The sequence below is a fragment of the Microtus ochrogaster genome, chromosome 5 (genome assembly GCF_000317375.1).
Source record: "Microtus ochrogaster isolate Prairie Vole_2 chromosome 5, MicOch1.0, whole genome shotgun sequence".
Classification (NCBI taxonomy): Eukaryota; Metazoa; Chordata; class Mammalia; order Rodentia; family Cricetidae; genus Microtus; species Microtus ochrogaster.
In genome coordinates, this window is record NC_022012.1 from 10,605,056 (window position 1) to 10,629,414 (window position 24,359).

Sequence of the window (24,359 nt, forward strand, 5' to 3'; positions counted from 1 at the left end):
TCTGTAGAGGGGTCTGTGGCTACTGTGACTGGGTGGTACCATCAGTTAGTGGGGACCCTGTCTGTAGAGGGGTCTGTGGCTACCAACCAAGCAGCTGTAGCTATTACCACACAATAGAACCCGAACACATAGAATTCTGATCTTCTGAGTGCTATGGTATTTATAAAGTGCTAGAGATTAAACATCCAACAAGAACCTGACCTTTATGCAATAATAATGAAATCAAGCTCTGTTTGGCACTGTATAAAGGGAACTAAACACACTAGACAGCTGGATTCAGCTTCATAGCTGAGTGTGAACTCAGCTTCCATACATTTGATTGGTCCGCACAGTGAATCCCTGACTCAACCACCTGATAATCCTCATATGCTGCTTGCTCTAATCTTTCACTTTAGGAAAGACAGAGAAATTTACCCTGGAGACCTGTGTGATATTGGGGCCACCAAAGATCATGTCTTAAGTGCTCAGTCATGACACTTAGAGACTGTCTAATGACACCGGAGAGACACCGCTGTGAGCTCTGATCAGCCCCCCTTGCACCTCCTCGGCTTGGTGCACAGGCAATGGTAAGGTGCCCATTTGTTCTACACTGTCTACCACACTTCTTTCATGGAGTAAGTTCTCTCCTTCCACGTTTGCTTGTGTTTCATGATTTGAACTCAGGCTTCTAAAGTGAGCAAGTGACAGGAATTTTTAATTGTTGAGTCATTGGCCAGCCCCGTCATGGTTCTTTTGAGAAAATGAACAAGAGTCTGGTACCATACAGGAAGTTTCCTAAGGTTGACACGATGGCCAAGTACATCTATTTCCTACACTGGTGTCTGTGATACCCAGTTCCTTGGTCTCCATGGGAGGCTCTTCGAAGAAGCCTTCTACTTATCATGGAAAATGCGAAGATCAAGATATAATAAGATATCCTTTGATTTTTCTTCTTCCAGGACTTTCCAGGACTTCCAGGACTGTCCGGATAAATGATCAGAATTTAAATATCCCTCCCACCCCATCTGCCAACTTGGTGAACTGACCAGACAGATGTGAAGAAGGACACATAGCTAACTGTGTTCTTCATCATGCACGTCACCTCTGGGGCCACATCTCTCAGTCCCGCCCCATCCCACCCACACATCGTCCAAATAGCATGTGCAGTGACCAGACTTGTGAGTCTGCTCTCTGGCTTCTTGAACACATCTGGTCACTTCATGAAGGGACTTAATGGCAGAATTCAAGGCTTTCAGTTTCTGAAATTTTATCTATAGGCTAATTACACATCCTCAAGTAGAATTTTAAGACTCATTAGCTTTAATTCTGTCCTCTTTCTCCAAAAGTCTCCAGATAAGAGTCCAGAGAATGTTTTCTAATCTTCATTTGAAAAAGATTATTTGCAGTTATTACATAATTATGTACTAATAAACATTCTTTTCTGTTTGCCATTTTCCACAATAATATACATGCTTTTAGAGGACTCATCTTGGCCTCAGAATTATGCTAATGTGAGAAGAGCAATAACTCAAGTGTAGCCTCTAATTTCTGGAAGGGAAAATATGCAGAGACCCTGGGTGCCACGTTGTCTGTCAGCTAATTATCATGCGTTTGCTTTTCCATTAGTCTAATAATTTTTTCTGTCAATTCAGAATTAAGCAGAAAGACAGTGAATTATACAAAGGCCTGCTTAGCAGAACGGACACACCCCATCATTTCCTGGTCCTCTGATTTACAGCTCTGTGTGCCCTTTCATGTTTATATTCTATCCTATAAATAACTTATACACTCTTAGGTCGACCTCGCCATTAGCTCCGGCCCCTTCCAGCTCCTCATCTCATTACGGAAAAGGGTTTGAACATAACTTTACTTGCGACTCCGGTTCCAATTGTTCCTTCTCTCTCCACCCTCACTCTGCCAGCGGTGCCTGTTTGTAAATAATGGGGGTGGGGCTCTGGAAACTGGCAGTTTAAAGATTCCACTTTGGATTAGTAGCACATTTAACAATGGGTCTTTGCACCATGGGTATGATGGAGACTGCCGTATTTCAGTGGAGGCTGTGACAGGAGTCTTCCTAGAACTGGAAATGAACTCTCCCTGGTGTACAACACAGTGTTTTAACTATGCTTCAGAGGAACAGGCAAATAAGAATGCTACTCTTTTTCTTTCTTTCTTTTTAATGAAAATCACAAAAGCAAAAGACCAGATCCTGTAAACTATCCCCGCATCCTTAGTTACAAGGTGGAGAGGTTCCTAGTCCTCTCTCTAGGACTCTCTAGGAGGACGGAAAAGGAGAAGGAGGAAGAGAACAGGTAGGCTCCTCCTGCATGAGAGGCATACCAGCTCAGCAGTAAAAACCTGGCTTACTGTTACGAGTTCTAGCAGGAGAAGCTTCTAGAACCTGCTCCTAGGCATAGTGTGCCATTGTGGGAGGAGCCTGGCTGGTGAACTGACTTACCAACATCAGGGTCCACTGCTTGCACTCTGGTCAGCAGAGCCTTCGTGGCCGTGTTCTCGTAGACGCAGGCAGTGTAGTGGTTGGAGGAGAACACTGGGGGATTGTCATTCACATCTTCCAGGAGCAGGAGGACACTGGAGTGGCAGAAGCGGCCACCCCCGTCAGTGGCCCTGGCAATCAGGTTGTATACTGGGACCCTCTCCCTGTCCAACAGGGCCAAGGTTTTTAACTCACCTATGAAATGAAATAGCAGCATGGTTGTTATGGCTTTTCAGAAATGATCTTTTCAATCAGAAAACTAATTGTATGAAGAATTCTAAACACAAGAAGTACCAAGGACATAAGGCCTAAGTGCCCTGTAAATTGAAGAAATATAGCAAATTCAATTTTTTAGGCATCAGGGAAATATCACAAAATTTTAGATTCAATGGAAAACCAACCACTTGACCTTTAGATTAATTAATACTTTCACCAAGTTTCCTGAGGTTTTTTCTTTTGGTGAACGCTGGAAGCCCTCACAGAGAGATGGCTCTAGGTGTATAATTCTCTCAGTGTCCATGACCCATAGACTCAGGGGCATAATATCCTGTTTCTAAACATGCCGGTTTTTACCCCATCTTTTAGAGGGAAATAAAACCACTCAGACTGGCTGATTAACAGAAAGGTCTTGAGTGATGATTATCAGTGATTGTCAGTTTGGCAGGACGTACCAAGAATCGATAGGAGTCAAGGCTCCTGGCAGATTAAAGAGGGATTATCCAAATTGGAGTTCCTATGAGAGACTTTTGGATTATGCTGGTTGAGGCCTAAGAGCCCATCTTAAATACAGGAGGCTCCCTTCCCTGGACAGGAATCTTGAGTTGTGTAAACAGAGAGAGTGAGTGGAGTACTGAATTCATTTCCGTGTCCTGACTGTGGAAGCAATGTGACCAACTAGCTACCCCACGCTGCTGCCACAGGGGCCCTCATCATGATAGACTGGACCCTGTAGCTGTGAGCCGAATCCACCCCTTCCTCTGAACATTGCTTTCAATAGGGTATTTTCCACAGCCCCTGGAAAAGCAACAAAACTAGATTCTAGCACCACAGGAATCAAGCTGAGTCTACAAAATAACCCTGTTCTAACGGACTTAGCTCATATTCTGCCTCATTACCGTCTCTCCTTCCCTCCCCTCTGCAGAAGTCTCCCCTCTACCATCACACCTTATGGGTAGATATAGAGTTGGATCTGATTTTGCATGTGAGAGAAAATATGCAATATTTGTCTGTTCCTTCCTCCATACTACCCTCTCTTGTCACCTCCTGCATTCTTGCCTCCTTCCTCCTCCAAAATAGCCTCTTTGTTACCTTTATGGTCAGATTCATATGAATATTTGTACATATTCCTAACTTTAGAAATGACTTTTGTGGTTGCTTCAGTGTCCGTAGAGAATGGCAAGTGTAGTGAGAAGCTGGAGCAGTTGCTATCTAGTGCAAAGTGTGACTCGTGGGTCTCTGCTCCTCTTTAACAACATTGGTGCATTTGGGATGAGCAGCATGAGTTATCAGTGGGTTCCTCCTCGGTTTCCTTCCCGAATATAGCCAGTTCTCCAGCACAGGCCACACTGAGTCATTTGCCTCTTTTTCAGAAAGCTCCCGGGGGGTTATCAGGAGGACACCCAGATTCTGCACGGTCTATTTCAAGATGCTTCTTCCTTCTCTCATGCTCTGACTCCTGCACCCTGCAGTCTTCTGCTGTAACTCTCGGAGTATTGCCTCGGTTTCCCATCTCCTTTCCTCAGAACAGCAGTGACTTCTGTGATATTTCTACATGGCTGCCATTGTGTGTCTTCTGGGCAGTCCTTTCCTGTGCCTTTCCTTATTGCGGTTGCAGGTCTATCTTCTGATAGGGCCTAGAGAGTTAAGAGCATATTCTCATGCAACTATGTCCTTGCTTCCTGGTAGGATCCGTGAGCAGAAGACGAGGGGAAGGCAGTGGTTTCCGAAGACATAGCTCACTGAGATGGACACAGCAGAGGAACTACACAGGCTGTTTGCTCTTTACACCTCATTTAAAAATTCCCGTTAGATGAACCACCCAGTCCACAACACAGAAATAATTTGCTGCCTCAGAAAATGACTTTTCCACCAACTCTGACCTTCAATTCAGGCATCTGACTTTAGTTTACATAACCTTTTACCTTATAATTTTTGTCTGTTTATGCAAAGACATCTGGGGGCTCACAGCTTTGGAGAAAATAGGCATGAATGTCTAATAAAAACCAGACAAAAGTGCTAATGACAACCAGAAGGGAACCGAAGGGATTTCACCATGAAGAAACTTTCCTTACTAAGCATCACTCCTAGTTGGCATGGTGACCAGTGTTTGAGATGCAATTCCTTTTCAATCTTTGTGAATCTGGTGTCAATTCACAGAGCTGTGTGCTTATTTAACACTAGTAAATGTGGGGAAACAGATGGAAAGGAGGGAGGAAGGGAGGGAAGGAGGAAGGAAGGCAAAGGAGGAGGAGAGCAAAGGGAAGTCCTGACCAAATCAAGTTCCTGTGGCCCAGAGTGCCCAAGTACACTATGAACTGCTTCTTTATTTCATAGCGTCGAGCACATCAGAGCCTCATATCAAGGCTCTAGCTGAGTAACTGCCTACTCATTATGAGACCACATGGGAAGATAAACTATCACATGGATATATAATGGCATTTCCACAAAGAATAAATTTCATCTTACCACTTTCTGGATCTAGAAAAAATTCATTGTTTCCAGATCCATAGAGTGAGTATCGTATCTCTCCATTGGATCCAATGTCCGCATCCTTGGCACTGACCTTCAGGATGAGTTGATTTGATGGAATGTCTTCTGGAAGAGATGCTGAATATACAACCTGGACAAAGGTCAGCAAGAGTGAGGCAATCATTATTACCTGTGGTGCAATATTCTCCATGACAATGTTATACCAGGCTGAATTAGTACTGCCTGTGGTACAATATTTTCCATGACAATGTTATACCAGGCTGAATTAGTACTGTCTGTGGTACAATATTCTCCATGACAATGTTATACCAGGCTGAATTAGTACTGCCTGTGGTACAATATTCTCCATGACAATGTTATACCAGGCTGAATCATTACTGCCTGTGGTACAATATCCTCCATGACAATGTTATACCAAGCTGAACCATTACTGCCTATGGTACAATATCCTCCATGACGGTGTTACACCATGCTGAATCATTATTGCCTGTAGTACAATATCTTCCATGATGGTGTTATATCAGGCAGAATCATTACTGCCTGTGGTACAATATCCTCCATGAGTGTTATACCAGGCTGAAATGTTACTATCTCTGGTACAAATTTTATAGCCACCATTTAAGCATTCATTCATATGGTTTAACTTTTGTGGTTTCTTTTTCTTTGCCTGAGACCATATTTCAGTGTGCAATGAAACTTAACAATATTCATGTCCTTACATTTTCTGTGCATGTTCACCTACACATATGTATTGAGCACTCCCTGTATGTAAAGTATATGAATAATGTGACTGGTAAAAACACAGCGATGAAGGAAACAGATGCATCACTGCATTGTGAGACCTGACAATCTGACACTGATTGTCCATTTCTCTGTTGAGACCAAATGGGCTCCTGAGATCATTTTCAGTCTTGATAGAGTTATGGGTAACATCTGGCCTTAGTGTGTGAGATTAAGTCTACATGCATCACTTTTCTAAGATGCAGAGCACAAATATTGTCTCTTCGTCCACAGGTTAGAAGAAATGGATTAACAATTATTTAATTTTGCCAGAAAAATAATGCAGTCCAGTTCTTGTGTAAGCATTGTGCACTTGGACAGCAATGAAAAGGATATTTCACGGGGGACGTGGAGACCTCACTCGGCAGCTGGGCCCCAGTAAGAGCTACGTAATCTGCAAACAGGCAACTCACCACATAAGGTGCATTTCTCATATCCAGTGATTTAGAAAGAGGCTATTACTTAATTAAAAAGAACCCTTAAGAATTTCTTAAGTTAGCTTTAAGGCTCATTATCCCAGTTTGATAGGGGGAGTGGTATAGAGATTGGGTTCATGATCTTTCTGGTTATCTAGATTCCGTTCACGATGAAGACATTTTATCCCAGATTCTGCTCCCTTCCTTCTTATGTTCAATGGACAAGAGCAGATGCTGCTCCAACTTCAGGGAGAAATGTGCAAGGAGTTTGGCCTTCATTTTGGAGGAAGCAAGTCGGTTTCTAAGAAGCAGTTTTCTCCCTGAAGCTCACCTGATCACACACTGGGCTGTTGTCATTTACGTCACTAACAATCACTTCCACCATGGCCTGTGTGACAAAGAGTCCATCAGAGGCAGTGATGTTGAGGAAGTAAATGTCTTGTTCCTCTCGATCCAGAGGTCTCTTCACATAGACCTTCCACTCATTCTGCACCATGCCCAGGGCAAACCGTCCTCGGGGGTTCCCTCCTGTGGTGGAAACAGAGCTTCTGAGGACTCAGAGTAGACACCCACATAAGAGCCCGTGGGGGAGCATCCAAGTGTCCCTAACTCTCTACCCTTTATGATACTGAAAAGAGTGACAAGTCCCTTCATTTCTCCTGCAAAAAAAGCATGATATTTATACACTCTTCTTGTGTGAGAAGTAAAACAGAAACTTCGGAGATAATGAAGTCCTCTTAGAAAAGCTGGGGATGATCTTTTATTTAGTCTCCCTTAAACATAATCAGATTCAAACTGTGCACCATCAATTGGCTCCTCGGGATGATGCGATTGGCTTTCTGTTTGGTCTCAAGAGAGGAGGTATTACACTGTAGTTCTTGTCAGCAAGACAATTTCATTAGCTGCTGAGTTGATTATACAATCAAGGAGAGGCAGCTAGCTCTGTTAAGCTATCTTTTAATGAATGCTTTATCATACAGCTGAGGTCTTCTCACAGGGACTGGAGTTTGGGGAGAAAAGTTGGCACCACACAGGACAAACTCCTAGTAGTAAAAGAGTCCCAACCAGAGGCCATTTAGGAAACGGTTTAAAGGTCAGCACTGTAATTCAATCAAATTGATGAGAGCAAAGTTGTACAATGGAAGGGAAGGAGGCAAGATGGAGACCAATGGCCCAAACAGATTCGGCTTCCACTCATGAACCCGCATGGAGACTAAAGCTTGGCACAGGTGGGAAGAGGGACAGAAACTTGACCTCTGCCCCCTAATCAGGAAATCATGCCAATTCTGACACCCAGAAAGGCTGAGCGAAAGACAATAGGAAGTAGTCAGAATGCAGAGGGAGGAGGCCATTTATTGGGTATCCAGTAAGTACTTATCCTCTGTATCTTAATCCCAGCCACTATTGGAGATGGCAGGGATTCAGCGCAGACGAGACCACAAAACCTCCTGCTTCACAGGGAAGCTCAGGATATAAAGGGAAAGAATAGCCATAGGTGGTGACCCGACTGACTGAGGAGCTGAGACAGCCCTATTGCTTGGGTTCCTCTGTGTGTAGCCCAAACCCCCACCCTATGGAAATGCTCAAAGGCAGACTTTGCCAAAGGAATCCACCAGCTAACCTCTGTTTACTATTCCACATTCACCAACAACGTACATTTGGTTTTGATTGCATGGGCATGCTGGAAGTCAGTATCTCTCCCTCCTGCCCCTTAGGTGGGCCCTGAACAGTCTGCAGCAGTTCAATTCATGGGTTTTCTTTTCCTCAAACATACTGTTTACCATTTTAATGTGAAGCTTGGTATGGCTGTGTGCGCCTGTAATGCCAGCTCTGTGAGGCTGAGATGGGAGGTAAGGAGTTCAAAGCCAGAGTGGGCCACATAGCGAGTGAAGAGAAAGACATCTAAAGTCATCTCTGAGCACAACAAACAGAACATATGGAATATATTGCAAACTATTATTTTATTGTAAGAGTCGAAGTGGCTCACTTCAAAAATCAATCTTTTTATTATTTTTATAAAAAGGTAAGCATTTGGTCCTAGAATTCTGAATATTACACTGGTTCCAGGGTCTCTTCACTGTAATGAAGGACACAGGATGAATGGACCCCAGTCATATTAGATGTCACATTACTCATCGGGGGCAATGGTTCCACTCTTTCTACAGGGATTTTCTATCATGTGTAGACATGTTTGGTTATCATAGTATGGTTATGAGTCTATACTGCTGGAATCCCAGGAGGGGAGGGGTCAGGTGTGGTTGTGAAACAACCTATCCTTTGTAAAGAGCAGCTTAGTTTCCATCAGAGACTTGCCCAGCCCTGGTGGTGGTGACTGGGAAACCCTGGCCTGAGAGACTTAGGGTCCCCCATGTAATATCACTTTCTGCTACCACTGGCTAGAATTCAATTTTGCTTTAGTTGAATATGATTTCAGCACACACCACACACACACAAATTTCACCTCTCTATTAAACACCTTCAATGCCGGCAAGGCCACGCCGTTTCTTTGTTACATAAAATGATTAATGTTTCTTTGTTAGTCTGAGGCAGCATAGCCAACTTGTGCTACATCAAGAGTAAAGCTTCAATCTAATTAAAATCAGTTGGTGGTTGGCTCTGCTAATAGTATGAGGGGCTTTAAGCAGTGCTGTGCTCATTACTGTAGAGAAGCTGATGGGATGGCCCTTTAAATCATCTCCTGATACCTCAGAGACTATGAAAAAACAGTTGAGGCCTGGTTTTCTTTCTAGTACAAAAGCGTCTCTTGGAGTGTCTCCCCTAGAAACAAAATACAAGTAAGTCAAAAATCCTTGCCTTTTTTTTGTCTCTCCTTATCAAAATGCTCTGTGTTTTAACTTCAGAAATACAGTTTTTTAAAAAATTGAATAAGAGGCCAGGTTTCAGAGACAGCACAAAATGCGTGAAATGTTCTTGCGTGAGAAATGCAAGCTCCGTAAAAGACACAAAGGAGAACCTCAAGCGTGGCCTTCTAGAGCTTTCAGTGTTTGCTCCAGTACGATCTTATTCTGCGGTGATTAATTAACTTTTCCACTAACAGACTTAAGCAGAATCCATGTCCTGGGGGCATCCTAATTAATTCATTTTTCACTCGGAATAATGTGGTTTTTCTAAGGGGAAAGCCACCTGACTACAAGCATTGATGGATTATTTAAAATCTTTTGGCACATGGCTTATGTTCTGGCTTGGAAAGTCTCAGCATCAAGGTGTTGGCTGCAAGGCCCCAAATGGTTTTTAGGAAAGACTTTTCCTGGCACTGCCAACCCTTCCTCTTCATCTCTACAAGTGGGTCATCCCCAACAGCTGCTCCTGAGCAGGGCAGACTTGTCACTCTGGCTGAATTCTGCAGCCTCACAGAGCAGTGGTGACACTTTGTGCACTCTCAATGATTTTATTTGTCTATCTTGGTTTTTCTGGTGCACAGCAACTTTTTGGGAGGGAAGATAGGCAGGCATTCCAAGGAAAAAGGGCTGTCAATAGAAATATTATTTGGTCCTAAGTTATAAACTTAGAATTTCTCAGCAAACTGTCAAACTGAGACTTCTAATTTTCATGTGTGTACGACAACACATTTTTATGACCAGAAGGAAGCTGCGCAGAAAGCTTAGTGGCTTCATCCTCCTGTTTCCTAGCATTATTAGAAGGTCAGAGGGGAGTAAAGTTTAAAAACACCTCTTCCTACTAAAAAGAGCTATTATTTTCATTTGTTCATTTAAAATATTTTGCTTTAAAAAACAACAGGAAATGATATTAAGGTTGGTATCAGCTCCTGTACGAGCATTGCAGACTATGGCTTAGTGAAGAACCAACACCTGAAAACTCCCACCTAATCAGATTTCTCCTTCAGAACCAGACAGTTCCACCACTCTCATCCTCAGCTTGCCTGCCTTTCTTCAGTAAGCAGACCACAGGGCAAAACTGGGTGATCAACTTACCTGTAATGTGGTAGCTCACTTGGCGGTTTATGGTGGAGGTGTCTCTGTCCAAGGTGCTGAGAACAGCTACCACCTCTCCCGGGGGGTCGCTCTCCTTCACTTTTCCTCGGTACACCTCATGAGCAAAGACGGGTGCATTGTCATTTATATCTGTCACCTTGACTGAGACCAGAGCCATGGAAGAAAGAGAGAAAGCCTCTCCAAGGTCAGAAGCCACCACAGAGAAGGAGAAGGTAGGGTCTGTCTCATGGTCCAGGTCCTTCAGTGTACTGATCCATCCAGTGTTGCTGTCAATATTGAATGCTTCCATTACCTTCTCAAGCTGGGAATCTGAGTGTAGGGAGTAAGTTACTTGCCCATTGGCTCCCCAATCCATGTCTATGGCTCTCACCTGGGCAAGCTTGGTGCCGACAGGCATCCCCTCCATTATGATCGTCTCGTAGCTTGGGGTTTCAAAGACTGGCCTGTTGTCGTTCAGATCCAAGACCTTGACGTCTACATCCACAGTGAATATGATGTCCACCTTGTCCAGGGGTATAGTAGCTGCTACTTTGAAGTGGAAAGCTGGGCTGACTTCATGGTCAAGGCGCTTGTCGAGCTTGATAGTGCCTGTCTCTTGTTCTATGATAAAGACACCCTCTCTGTTATTCTCTGGCCGTTCTCCATTAACCGTGCTGAACCGGACACTCTGATTGGGCAGTATCCTCAGGGTGTCCACTGTGCTTCCAATGGCCGTATCTTCTGCAAGGGCAAAGGAGTACTGTGACTGGGTGAATGAAGGCAGGAACGTTTCAGGGGGCAGGACATGGATGTAGACAGGGATGAGGGAGTGCCTCACGGGGATGCCACCATCGACTGCCTTCACGAAGAAAGACAACACCGAATTTTTCAGTTGGTTAAAATTGCCTTTGGTCACCATCCAGCCATTATCAGGATCGATTTCCAAGAGGTCAGCCACTGACACCGAGGCCTCACTGTAGAGGGAATATGTAATCCTAGAATTGGCGCCATCATCTGGATCCGAAGCTTGAACTTGAGTGACTAGGTGGCCCCTTCCGACATCAGCCCTGACGCTGGCCCTGTACTCCACCGTCATGAACTGCGGGGCGTTGTCATTCTCGTCCACCACAATCACCCGCACAGTGCAGAAAGCCGTTCTGCCGCCCCCATCCAGGGCCCTCAGATAAATGCTAATATCCCCTTCCAGAGGGTTTTCGCGGTCCAGTCTTTCCGTTGTGATGATCTGTCCATTGCTGTCTATGAAGAATCGATCCTTGGCAAAGTCATTGATGATGGAGTAGCTGATCTGTCCATACGTTCCTGGATCCCCGTCTGTGGCTGGGACATGAATGACCTTTGTCCCAGAAGCTGCATTCTCCCTCACCTCAGCTACATATGTGCTTTGTGAAAAGGCAGGGCTATACAAGTTAGCTCCCAGGACTCTGATGTGCACCTGGGCAGTGCTGGTAAAGAGCCCATCGGACACAGACACATTGAGACTGTACAAAGGCTCCATGCGTTGCTTCCTGTGGCTAGACAGCGTGAGGACTCCACTCTTGCTGTCCATCAGAAAGCTGGTCCGATCATTCCCAGATAAAATGCTGTATTCCAAGCGGTCAAAGTCCGAGCTGTCCGCATCTGAGGCTTGCACACAGGTTACAAAATGACCCCGGGGAGCTAATTCACTCACATAGGACTCATAAATGAGCTGATTAAACACCGGGGGGTTGTCATTGATGTCAGAAATGTAGATGTGAACCAGGACTTCAGTGCTCAGGGACGGGAAACCATTATCAGTTGCTGTGACCCTCAAGGTGCAGTGTTGCACCACCTCGTGGTCTAGCATCCTCGCTGTCAGGATGAGGCCACTGGAGCTATCAATGTGAAAGTAATCCGTGCTATTGTAGGTGTCCTGGACAATCTGATAATGCACCACCTTGTTGTTTCCTGAATCCGCATCCGTGGAGACAAGTTGCAGAACTGGGGTTCCAATGAGAGACGCCTCAGACAGTGTCGTGTTGTAAGTGGGCTGATCGAAAACAGGAGGGTTATCATTGATGTCATCCACTAGCAGGTCCACGGTGACTTCAGCCCTGGCCCCTGTAAGAGCATCACTGGCTCTCACTGTCAACTTGTAAACGGATGTGGCTTCATAATCCAAAGGACTAATGACTTTCAGGACCCCTGTGTCAAAGTCGATGTTAAACTGTTGGAATGGATCCCCGTCAATAATGAGGTATATGATGCCCTGGCCTTCCGGGCTGGTGGCATTGATGCTGAGAATGGGAGTGTCCATTGTGACATCTTCATTGATTGATGCTGTATAAAAGGGCTTATCAAACACAGGCATTGCTTTGTTAACAATGGTGATGGGAAGTTCCACTGAGTTGGACAGAGATGGATTGCCACCGTCCTTGGCGAGGATGGTGACCCCATAGTCAATGTTGGCAAGGTCTGCGTTGAATGCTTCTTTTAAAACCACATTCCCTGAATTCGGATTAATTTCAAAGTGGCCATAGTCATCTTGCAAGACATAGGTCACTTCTCCATTGGCACCTTTATCTTTGTCTATGGCTGTCACCCGGTATACCAGTGTCCCTGGCTCAGCATCAACTTGCACAGCAGCATAGTAAGGGAGGCCCACGAAGACAGGAGAGTTGTCATTCACATCTTCAATGTTGACTCGGACTACCACCCTCGCTACACGCAAGTGGTCTAGCTCACGACTGGCTTCCACCACCAACTCATACAACTCCTGTTCTTCGCGGTCAAAAGGTACTCCTGTGGTCTGAATGACTCCTGAGGTAGATTTTATCTTGAACTTATTTCCTGGGTTTAAGATGCTATATTTCAAGGGCTCGTTAAGGCGGTTTCCAATTGCATTGACAATAGCGACTTTGGTTATGTTTGTGCTGTTCTCTGAGATGGAGGTGGAATAGAAACTTTGTGTGAAGTGGAGGCCACTGTCCATGGCTTCTTTAACCATGATAGTGACCATGGCAGTGCTGTAGAACTTTCCATCAGATACTTTGACTATCAGCATGTAATGATCTTTGGAGAGATTATTGTTTTTTATGGTGAGCACTCCACTATTGGGGTCCATTAGAAAGTGATCCACACTGCCTTCCATGAGGCTATATGTCAGTTCCGGGGGCACCTCAGAGTCAGGGTCAGTGGCACTCACCTTCAGAACCTCCACACCGACGTAGGTGGGGAGAAGTAAGACCGTCTCAAACACAGCCTGGGTGAACACAGGCGGGTTGTCGTTCACGTCTCTCACCTCAATGTTGACTTCAACAGGGCTCTCTGCAGTCAGCTGGGGGCTCCCACTGTCTCTCACGTGCACGTGGAAATGGAAATGTGCAATGGCCTCGTGGTCTAGGCTGGCAATCGTTCTGATAGCCCCTGTGCTGGAGTCCACTGTGAAGAACTTCTTGGCTGTGGACTCCACAATCTGATACACCAGTAATGCATTCTGGTTGCTGTCAGCATCGGTGGCTCGGATAACCAGTGGGCTGTTGTCTCGGCTCCTGACGATGCTGTTGATGGGCGCAGCCTCGCTCAGGCTGCCTGAGTACTGCGAGAAGAGAAACACTGGGGGGTTATCGTTTTCATCCACGATCTGAATGCTGACGGTGGCATTGGAAGCCATGCCCGCCATGTTAGTGGCCTGGATGATGAGTTGATAGGCAGAGGTCTGCTCGTAATCCAGAGTTCTCCGAGTGGTGATGACTCCAGAATATGGGTTTATGGTAAAGACCCCATTGATGTTTCCATCTTTGACCTCGTAAATGAGAGTTGACTGGCTGATGGCAGAGATGAGGATGACAGAAGTTCCAATATCAACGTTTTCATTGACTTCAGCTTGGTAGTCTCTGTGAGTGAATTTGGGGCGGGAGTTATCAGACACACTGATGGAGACACGCACAATCGCTGTGGCAGACATTGGTGGGGAGCCTTGGTCTGTGACTTTAACTGACAGGACAAATTGACCCATGGCTGTCATGTCTGGCTCTTTGGAGATGGTGATGATGCCCAGGATGGGTTCAATCTTAAACGTGTTCCCCGTGTTTCCTGAAAAACAGAGACCGATGAGGGAGTGAGCTACATGCGGGACATTAAAGCCTTTCAGTGATGAGAGTTAAAGCAAACTTTCTTTCTAGGATACCGAGAAGCATCCCAAATGGTTCCTAACAAAATTAGATAATATCAGTAGCTTCCCAACCCAGGATGACATTACTAGCAACAATGTAGCATTGCGTACACATCTGAGCTGGGAAATAAGAGCTCTTACAGAGGAATCCCTTCTGCTTGGAATATGTGGGGTTTCCTCATTCCTGGACCCAGGAGAAGAGGGATAGCTGGGATTGGCATGTCCCTCCACTAATGCCTCTGCCTCTGTCTGTGTGTATGCATGTATGCTATAACTGTAAATATTAAATGGTTATATATATACATATACATATGTATACATACATTGGTACAGAATAGTGCTGCATTTTCTGTCTTACTCTTTAGAAAGGAGCACTGTAGGAATGCTTTCAGAATACTGCCAGTGTGACTTGCTTTCAGCTTGTACCATTGGTAGACTGTGGATGTGGGCACCATGCTCCATTTTCACATGAAAACTGGCTTTCTCCAAAGGTAACTTTGGTCAGGTGGGGAATTCTTCTAAGTCATTGCTTGCTTTGCAAGTTTTAAGGATTTCTTCAGAATTCCTCTCCCTTTATCCTTTTCTTTTATCCCTTTCCTATAGTGTATATACACAGGCACGGACCCAGGCATAAAAGTGGCTATCAGAAACACAAGATTGTTCCTCTAATCTGTAGTCACGCTATTTGCTCGCCTTAGAGAGCTTCGGGTGAAGAGAGGAGTGATGATCCTGGAAACTGTCCTGGACACTAACAGGGGTCTGATTCCTGGGAAATGGAGGCATGGGTGCCGCTGTGAGATGTCTGGCATGGGAGCTAAGAAGGCTTAGAGTAGTAACAGCATCCATGTCATCTGAGCAGTGGTCCTCCCCATCTGATGCAGAAGCTCACAGCTCTGACCAAAGGATGCTCACAGTTCATGTCCATGCACACTGATGTCAATGTCCTACTTCACAGTGAGTAGGCGAGCCCTGCCTGTCTAGGTCAATGGATGATGCTAAGGAATGTTTTTACTCCAGTTGGCCTTGATACCCTTGCTGTCCCTTCTCTGTGGATACAAGATACACCCTTTCCATGGTGCTGTGCTCCCACATCAGGTCCAAGCTGGGCCTCTCCACCCTTTCCCTCTTCAATATATCGACCTTCCGTTGAATTGGCTACTTGCCTAGCCTTTCCTTCTACTCATGAATCTTTGGAAAATTAATATTGATTATTATACAAGATTCAAAGCTCTGCCACTACCCCCACCCCCAACTTTGTTTCAGTCCAAAGTTAAAGCTTCAGTATGACTTTCGAGGCCAGACAAAAGATAGGAAGTTTATAGCCCACTGGAAAACAGAACAAAATCTGGTTTATCTGAGGCTTGGGAGTCAAGTTCAATAAAACCCAGAATATTATACAACCACCCGTCACTTGCTTCTGTTCCCTCATGTTAAAGGAGCTTGCTCAGCCACTCTGTGAGGGACCTGCAGGTCCCAGGTCTCACTGTGTGTAAGGGACAGGCAGGCCAGGGTATTTGGCTGTGTGTATATGAGGGTCAGACAAGCCAGGGTATATGTGTGTGTGTGTGTATTATGTGCGTGTGTGTGTGTGTGTGTGTGTGTGTGTGTGTGTGTGAGAGAGAGAGAGAGAGACAGGTAGGCCGTGTGTGTGTGTGTGTGTGTGTGTGTGTGTGTGTGTGTGTGAGAGAGACAGGTAGGCCGTGTGTGTGTGTGTGTGTGTGTGTATGTGTGTGTGTGTATGTGTGTGTGTGTGTGTGTGTATCAGAGATAGGCAGGCTGGAGGTCTGGCTGTGTATGTGTGTAGCAGGCAGGCCTGGGATCAGGCGGGTGTGGGGCAGGGAGGCCAGGTAGGAGGTTGGGCTTTGTATAATGGACAGGTAGGCCTGGGGTAGGGCTATGTGTGTGGGAGGGAAAGGCAGGCCCAGGGCTGAGCTGTGTGCTTAGAAGGGGCTGAATGACTGTGACAGGTTTGTCATAGACACTGTAATTCTCATTAGACTTTTATACATAAAATTAAAAGCTGGGGTTTTTTTTAGATAGTTATTATTCTTGCAACTTTATTTTTCTGGAATGTGGGTTTTCTATGTAAGACGTATTTTAAAGGAATAAAGCTATTCCTTTTGTACTTTAGTCAGTTGTCAAAGCAATGACCGAGCTCCGTGCTCCAGTCCTGGAGGGAAAATGTGAGGGAAACTGTATTTTCAGGGATGTAACTAATATGTTCCTTGAGAACCTAATAGTAGTTTAAAAATTACTTGAAGCCCAGAAATAAAAGTAGTAAATTTATAAATATAATACAGATATAAATATCCCTAAAATGGTAAGAACGGCAGAACTAAAGCCTTCCCCGCAGATGCTCGCAGTGACATGAGGCGATGTGTATGGATGACACAGGAAAGGAAGAGATTAGATGGACCTTAGGGAGAACAGCTGAGGATGGGAGCCTGGAACATGCTCACGCGATATTTCATATTCATTTCTTAGTGTCCTGCTTTGTAATCTAGAAGAACAAAGATAACTTATTGTTGCGATAACAATACTCTGGGGTAACCAAGAGTTGGTTATGCAACCAACTAACCAAGTAGGTCTAGGTCTGTGGAAACCCCAGCAGTAACATGTAGGGAAGCTCTCGGGCGCCTGGCCATTAGCGAGCACCATCTTCTGTGAGGATGGCAAAACTGACCCATTTAAAATATGGCACCTAATCTAAAAGGTAGCTTTTAGATTATCATTTGATACAGGGGATTTTATATGTTATCGACTTTGCTTTTTCTCCAATTTCTATTCCTAAGTGACTTTCCTATCATGCTTATTTTAATTCAGCTGCTCATTCAAAAGCTCTACATTTAAGAGAGGGGAAAGAAGCTGTCCCGTTGCTGCCATGGAAAGAATGTGCACTTGGCATTGCTCAGCACAGACAGGCCACAAAACACTTGAAAACGTGCAGCGTGAATATTCAAAAACGGCAAGATGGGGAGGGACACAACAGATAAGGGAGACTTGTCACTTTTAGCTTCGTGGTTTTTCATTCTTGCTTGGATATTCATCTCTGTCATAAACGTTTCTATCTATCTACCTTCAAACTGTCTATAAACTGTTCTTCAAAATGTTAACATCCTTGGAAAAACATCAAGATTTAAGACACATGCTCTCGTTTATTTATCTGTCTGGTTAAGCAAACAGTTTAGGTCCCGTAGGCACCAACTGCTCTGTTGCTTGGACTGCCTCCACCCTAGGCAAGGTGTTTGTGTTCGTGGTGGTGTGCTGGGCTTCCTGAAGTCTTCAGTCCACCCACTGGGAAGTTAACCCAACTGCGGTTATTTCAGTCTGAGTCCATGGTTTGCTGGTTTCTGGGTCTGGGGCACTGAATTCATTACAAACTTCTTTTCTTCATTTTAAAAAACTCCAAGATTGAATGCAAGGAAGGAAGCTCTTCCTTTGCTGCCAATATTGAAAGGCTAAGAACTTTATACACACCATTGCACAAATAGGTTGGTGAGTTCATGGGGCAGGCTGTGCTGCGGAGAGAGGGTGTCATGCTTTGTGCTGAGGTCTCTGCAGCTCTCACCTGCTTCTATGGAATATATGAGCTCTGCATTTTCCCCTTTGTCTTTGTCCAGAGCTGTCACTTGTAGAACAACTGATCCCAGGGCAGCTGATTCGAACACCGAGGCTTCGTACAGTGGATTGGTAAAGTAAGGGCTGTGATCGTTAGCATCCTCCACGTTCACAATGACCCGGGCCAAGTTTCTTCGGTAAGGAAATTCCTGATCTCTGACCTTTAGGCAAAATATAAGAAGCAGTAGGACTATAAACTTGAATCTCAAAGAACTCACATGGCTATGTTTGTTGAGAAAACAAAATGAGATCATGCATGCAAAGTGCTTGACCCAGGCTTGCACAACTACAAAGCACTCAACAGTGGTATGATAGGAGACGGGGTGGGGGGTCATTGAGAGAGGTTGAGATTAGGAGCCATCTGAGAGCAGGGCAGCATCATTTCTATTGTTTCTCTGGATGCCTGGCCTGTGAGAACCTGGGTACCATAAACCCAATTACTTCATTTGGTTTTCATAGTCATTTATTTCTTGTTATATACTTATATTCAGTCATGGAATGGTAGACAGAGATTCTTCTAAGGGGTGGGATTAATGATACAGTATTGTTACATTCATTCATTCATTCAGCTAACATTTACTGCTATCTGTGATGTTAGGTTCATGGCATACATGGAGTGGTTCAGTAGTAAACTAGACGGTCTCTACCTTCATGAAGACTAAGATATTTGAAATGGGTGATGCAGGCAAGCCACAGAAAGGCATAATACCAAGCAGTTAAATGCCAGCATGGGATACAGTTAAAGGCCCCCATAGTGAGTGCAAAGAGGCACAGAAACTAACATTCAACTTCCTGGAATACAGAGCAAGGAGAAGAGGAGAAGGGATAACATGATGGTGATGGTGACAAGGGAGCAGAGCCCAGAGCTGCTAGAGAACCTTGAACACCAGGAAGATGCATTCAACTACAACGTCTAAGACCCCTCAGTGTGATTTTGCCAGACAAATTTGATTAATGGCTTTAAAATTAACCTGAATTTCATATGGCAAAAGTTTATAATCTATTCTTTATCCATGTGGCTCTGTTATTTATTATTTGATATATTGTTAATTGAATTAATACCCTTGCTTTGTTCAGTTTTAAGCTGCATCACTCCAGAGCCATGTGAAGACATTGGGCCATATCCAAGAGGAACTCTCAAGGAGAAAAGTGATTTCATGACTGTACATGGAAGGAATGAGCAGATGAGGCTTGGAAGAAGGTGGCCTAAAGCGGTCTTTCTTCTAAACATCTAACTACACAAATGATGAACGGTGGGCAACCAAACTGATTTTTGAGTTTGCTGAGGGAAGGATGAACAGAAAAGACTTGAAAAAATGAAAATGGAATTATTCACCACTCTGAGGCTTCTGTTCCTAAAATACCATGTAAATATCACCATGGTCAGTGTGCCATGATGGAGTTCTATAGCTTGGTCATCCACACTTAAGAAAAAATACAACTGAACTCTATTTGAAGATTTTTTGTTGTTTTTGAATGAATTGAACACTAGACCAAAGAGTGTGAGTACTTTGTCTATCTCAGTACTTGTGAGATTGCTTTCCGTGTAATATGTGCTCAAGAATATTTGTGAATGAATGAATGAATGAGTGAATGAATGAGTGAATGGGCATAGTAGTGAACCAGGCAGCCTCTGGGAACTGCCCATCTGTCTCCTGGGGTCTTAAGTGACAACTGCAGCTAAGGGCATGGCACTCAAGTTACCTCTTGTCCAAGAAGATTCCAGTGAAGGAAAAAGTTGTTACTCTTGTGGATGACGTGGGAATTCATAGATTGAGTCATCTCACACTCAATCAGTGCAGGAGATTAAATCATGGTCAGCCTTCCTGTTCTTCAGGAGTATAAGGGGGGCCCCGATACACAGAGGCTGTGCATGCCAGTGTTGTTCTGGGCTTATTACAGGAACAAATTATAGGCCATAAGGGAATCAATGATAATTCTCACTCATCTTTCTTATTCACTGGATGGATTACCAAAAACGTCACTTGAAATACAAAGCCATTTCTACATAATTTGAAGGAAGGCATGTTCAGTTATTTTTGGAGTCACTAGTATTACCTGTAGATCTAACACCAATGAAATACATCATAAATCGATGTGGGTTGAGAGAGCAGGTGCCCTTGTGAAAAACTTCTCAAGGGGCTTCTTTCAAACTTTCCCACACAATCATCTGGCTCTAAACAACCCCCCTGAGTTGGGAACATTATCTGTTGCTTTCTTCTCTAAACCATCCATCAACAGCATTTTCTGAGTAGCCAACATCTGCAGAATTAATCTAATATTTCAGGTTGACAAAAACTTTGGAGTTACTTTGTCAGAAGAGTGACTTCTTGACTGAAATACAAAGGCAAAGCGGAATGTTCCCTGACAGTGCAAAGGCAAGATTTACAGACTTTAAGGGCCCTGGTTTTCTGAAGATTGAGGTATATATGCCCTTGCTGATAAATGGTTCTGTCAGGAGAGAAAAACTAAGAGTCTGGTCCTACCATTATGTTGAGGATGTGCTTGTCCTGGGCCTCATGGTCCAGCCTTTCAGCAGTGTAGAGTACGCCCGTGTTGGGGTCCATCCGGAACTTCCTCATGCTGATGGCGTCAATGCTGCTGTGGATGGTGTAGCTCAGCTTATGCTTCTCGTCTCTGTCTGTGGCCTCAATCTGCAGTATCTCTGTATCAGGAAGCACATCCTCAGAAATTGTCACATCATAATGCGGCTGGGAGAATTCAGGGCCATTATCGTTATTATCCAGCACTTTGATAAATACCTGTAGTCAAAGGAAGACAAGAGTGATAAGGAACCCCAACGCATTCACTGCTAATGAAAGAGGTCGCTTTTTATTGCCTCTCTCTTTGTATCCTTGCATCCTAGCTTTTAGCAGCAATCCCAACATAGAGCAAACTCTCTTATAGAAACCTTCTCCCGGTAGGTAGCTGACGACAAACCAGCAGTTCACAGTAACAGCAACATCAGTTATGACTGTATCTATAATCTCATTAATAATTGAACAGCTAAGGTAGCCATGAGACATGGTGATTCCACAGGCCAATCTGAGGCACAATGTGAGTGATTAGAAGGTGGCCTTCATTTGGAGGTTTCTGTTACCTACAGTCTTATCTAGACGCCATTTCTTATGGTGGACTAGCAGCAGCAGTGCAGGGAGGGATTAATCTTTGTCGCTTTGACTGCATCAGAAATCTCCTAGGAGATGTGTATCTTCTAGATACGGCTTTGAGGTTTTTTTTTTTCTAGAGGTTTAACTGATGATGGAAGACACATCTTGAACTTTAGTGGCAGCATCCTGCGTGCTGGGTGGGGTACACAGACTGAATACAACAGGAAAAAGACGAAAGCAAGCTAATTAGTGACCCCACACTCCTGCAGCTGTGCTTTCCTGTCTGGGTGGAATGCATCCATTCAACATAGAAGGAAAAATAAACCTTTAAGTTGTTTTGTCAGGTATTTCTTTTACAACAGTGAACAAAGCAATTAATACAAGGTGGGGAGAAATAAAGATTAGGTAGGGAGGCGGAAGGCGGGAATGAGGTGAGCTGGATGCTATCAGAGCTTCTCAGTAGCCATAGCATCATCCTGCGCTTGTTCTTTGAGAGATGACTAGCCAAAAGCTTGCTCAGATAGCTCCAGTATGAAGCGACCATTGTTTTCTCATGAGGTCCCTTGTTATGGAATCTTCTGGGCAGGTAAAAAAGTGTACCATTAATCACTCAGCTTTGACAGCAATCAGTGGCTTCAACTGTCTTCCTAATCATCCCCACCTGCCGCCCAGGCTGTTTTGGAGCAAATTACGGCTATCATTTCAGAATGCATTTCTAACAGGCAGGGACTCCTAGAAGAAATAAAGTCATGTGCACAAATATCTACCGGAGCATTGTTGTTCCTAACTCAAAAAACAAAAGCAACCCCAGGAATTCTTTAATGTTAAATGTGCAATTTATGCCAATATTTCTCCACCGTTAAATATGCTGTGTGTATGCATATATAAACTTCTTTTAATCACAATATAAAGGTTCAAGCATCATATTCAACGTTACCGTCACATTTTAACTTACAGAATTTCCCTCTACCTCTGTAAATTTCCCCGATTCTCTTCCCCGTGCTGACTATTGCTGTGGAAGAGACTGAGGTTTTGTTTCTGTTTAGTTCCCAGTCTGAATTTTGCTTGCAGCATCCCCGTGGCTTTTCTCTACACGATAAGTCCTCATATTTGTTATAAATTGGTAGAGCGGTCTAGGAGGCATGGTGTGATTCCAGTTCAATTTCCTTTCTGGTTTTACTTACTTTTATAAACATCCTTCTTGAGTGACACATGCTTCTTCTGAAGATGTACCCTATCTGGTTTTGTCTCTCATACTATGATGCCCATAGTCACTGGTGATCATTAAAGACTAATCTATTCATAAAATGTTTAATGTTCTGGTTCTATGATCCCTCTCTCGTTTGTTATCTCTCCTTTCCATGCTGGAATGTTGACCAGCTTGTTTTTGTCCAGGTGACCACAGCTGCTCTGAATTCATGGGTGCCCACAGTTGTCGTGCCCAGAAGGCAGTGTTCACTCTAGCCCCGCCCAGCCGCTGGCTCCTTCCATCCTTCACTCTCATCTTTGTGATACTCACTGCGCACTGACCAGCGTAAGGGGTGATGCAGGTGTGCCTTTTATGGCTGAGCACCGTGCTGACACTCAGCCCAAGGCTTTCTAGCACAGGGAGAGGAAGAAATTAGCCCTGGGTACCCTACCCAGTTTGATCATATTTGACTGTCCTGTTTGTTGAAGTGTTCGTGTTTACTGCATAGTCTCTCCTTGGCCAGAAGGATTGTCTTCAGGTTAACGCTTGAGTTCTTCTGACACAATCCTGGTGTTCTTTGAGTTCCCCTCCCCTTTCTTCTTTTCTCACTCTTTTCCACTCATCTCTTTGTCAATGTGGTGATACCATATACATTTTCCCTACCACATGATTCACTTTGTATTAGCAATTACAATGAACAGAAGATGCCCATTGTTCCCAAGTGTCTGGAGACGGTTTTTGTTCTGATAACTGAAGGAAGGAGTGCTGGTGGTATCCAGTGGGAATAGGGCAGAACTGCTTGCTGCTCATGGCTCAGGCAGTGTTGAGGACCCCGCTCCATATCCTGAAGATAAATCAGCCATACAGAAAGAAATGTTCTTCCAGGGAGCATCGTGGTCGGTCATCCTTCACGGACTCATTAAGATTTTTCTATTATTTGTTCTTAGAGTACATAAAGAAAATGAATGTGCCTATGTCTCTTATTAATTTCTCTGGCATACAGTTCTAACCTCGCATTAGGAGAGTTTGATGAATGCTTCTATAATTTGATGAAATATTTTTGTGTTCCACTCTTCCAAGGGTTCATCAATGTGCATTCCTACATGTATGCAAGAATGATGCTCCAGCCTTACCAACAGACTTTGCGGGAAGACTTGGCACCTTTGCCAGCCTGCTAGATGGAAGTGGTACCTCACTGCTATTTACATTTGCATGCTCCTATTAGGAGCGAGGCTGAACTTTGGTTTCTATGCTACAGAGCCCTTTGCGTTTCTTTCTCTGTTAAACTGCTTATGCCAGTTCATTCTTCTGTGGGCTAGAAAGTTTACTTTCCTTTTTTTTTGCTTTTGGAAATTCAGTGATATAAATGACAAGGTTGTGCTAAATTCTGCCGTGGGCTTTATTCTGGGTGCAAGTTTCTTTGACATGCCACGCAGAAGGAAAGGCACCCAGCGTTTCCTCTGTGGGGCGTTTTGGAATATTTTCCATTTTCCATGACACAGATGAACACATGCAGCACTTACAGGTGGCATTTGTGTGTTTCCCTTCTTATCACTTTCCTCTCCTGTGCATTGGGAATTTCTCCTGTAATAATATGTGAGGCCAAGATCTAGTTTCATTTTTCTCTAAAAGGCTCTGCATTTCTTTCTATGTCACTTTTTAGGGATGGATGTGAAGCTAAAGGTGGTCTTCCATTTTCCTTTATAATTCTTCTGACTTGGAGCTGGATTTCATCTGGTTGCCCCGTGTCTTACAACACAGTTTTACTTGGCAGTGGGTGTGGTGCCTGTTCGTATCTTATTCCTGACTAACAGGAGCGCCACTAACGACTTTCCCGTTTCACTGTATCTTTGCATGTGACTGAGTTCTAGAAAATATTGCCTTTTTTTTTTTCAAATAAATATACCCAGACATACTACCCTGACAAACAGCTGCACACCTGCTTACAGTGATTG

The 24,359-nt window shown here is 44.2% G+C and overlaps 1 protein-coding gene across 5 annotated transcripts in view; it reads right to left on the minus strand.

Moving 5' to 3' along the window:
• Nucleotides 1-24,359, minus strand: part of Fat3 (FAT atypical cadherin 3) — a 593,378-nt gene that overhangs the window by 80,086 nt on the left and 488,933 nt on the right. For all 5 annotated transcript variants that reach the window (XM_026779396.1, XM_026779394.1, XM_026779395.1 and 2 more), the window contains 6 exons: nt 20,592-20,867; nt 18,056-18,266; nt 10,335-14,408; nt 6,713-6,909; nt 5,162-5,315; nt 2,438-2,671 (listed from right to left, as the gene is read on the minus strand). In XM_026779396.1, the coding sequence (XP_026635197.1) occupies nt 2,438-2,671; nt 5,162-5,315; nt 6,713-6,909; nt 10,335-14,408; nt 18,056-18,266; nt 20,592-20,867 (5,146 nt within the window). The remainder of the gene's footprint in view (nt 1-2,437; nt 2,672-5,161; nt 5,316-6,712; nt 6,910-10,334; nt 14,409-18,055; nt 18,267-20,591; nt 20,868-24,359) is intronic.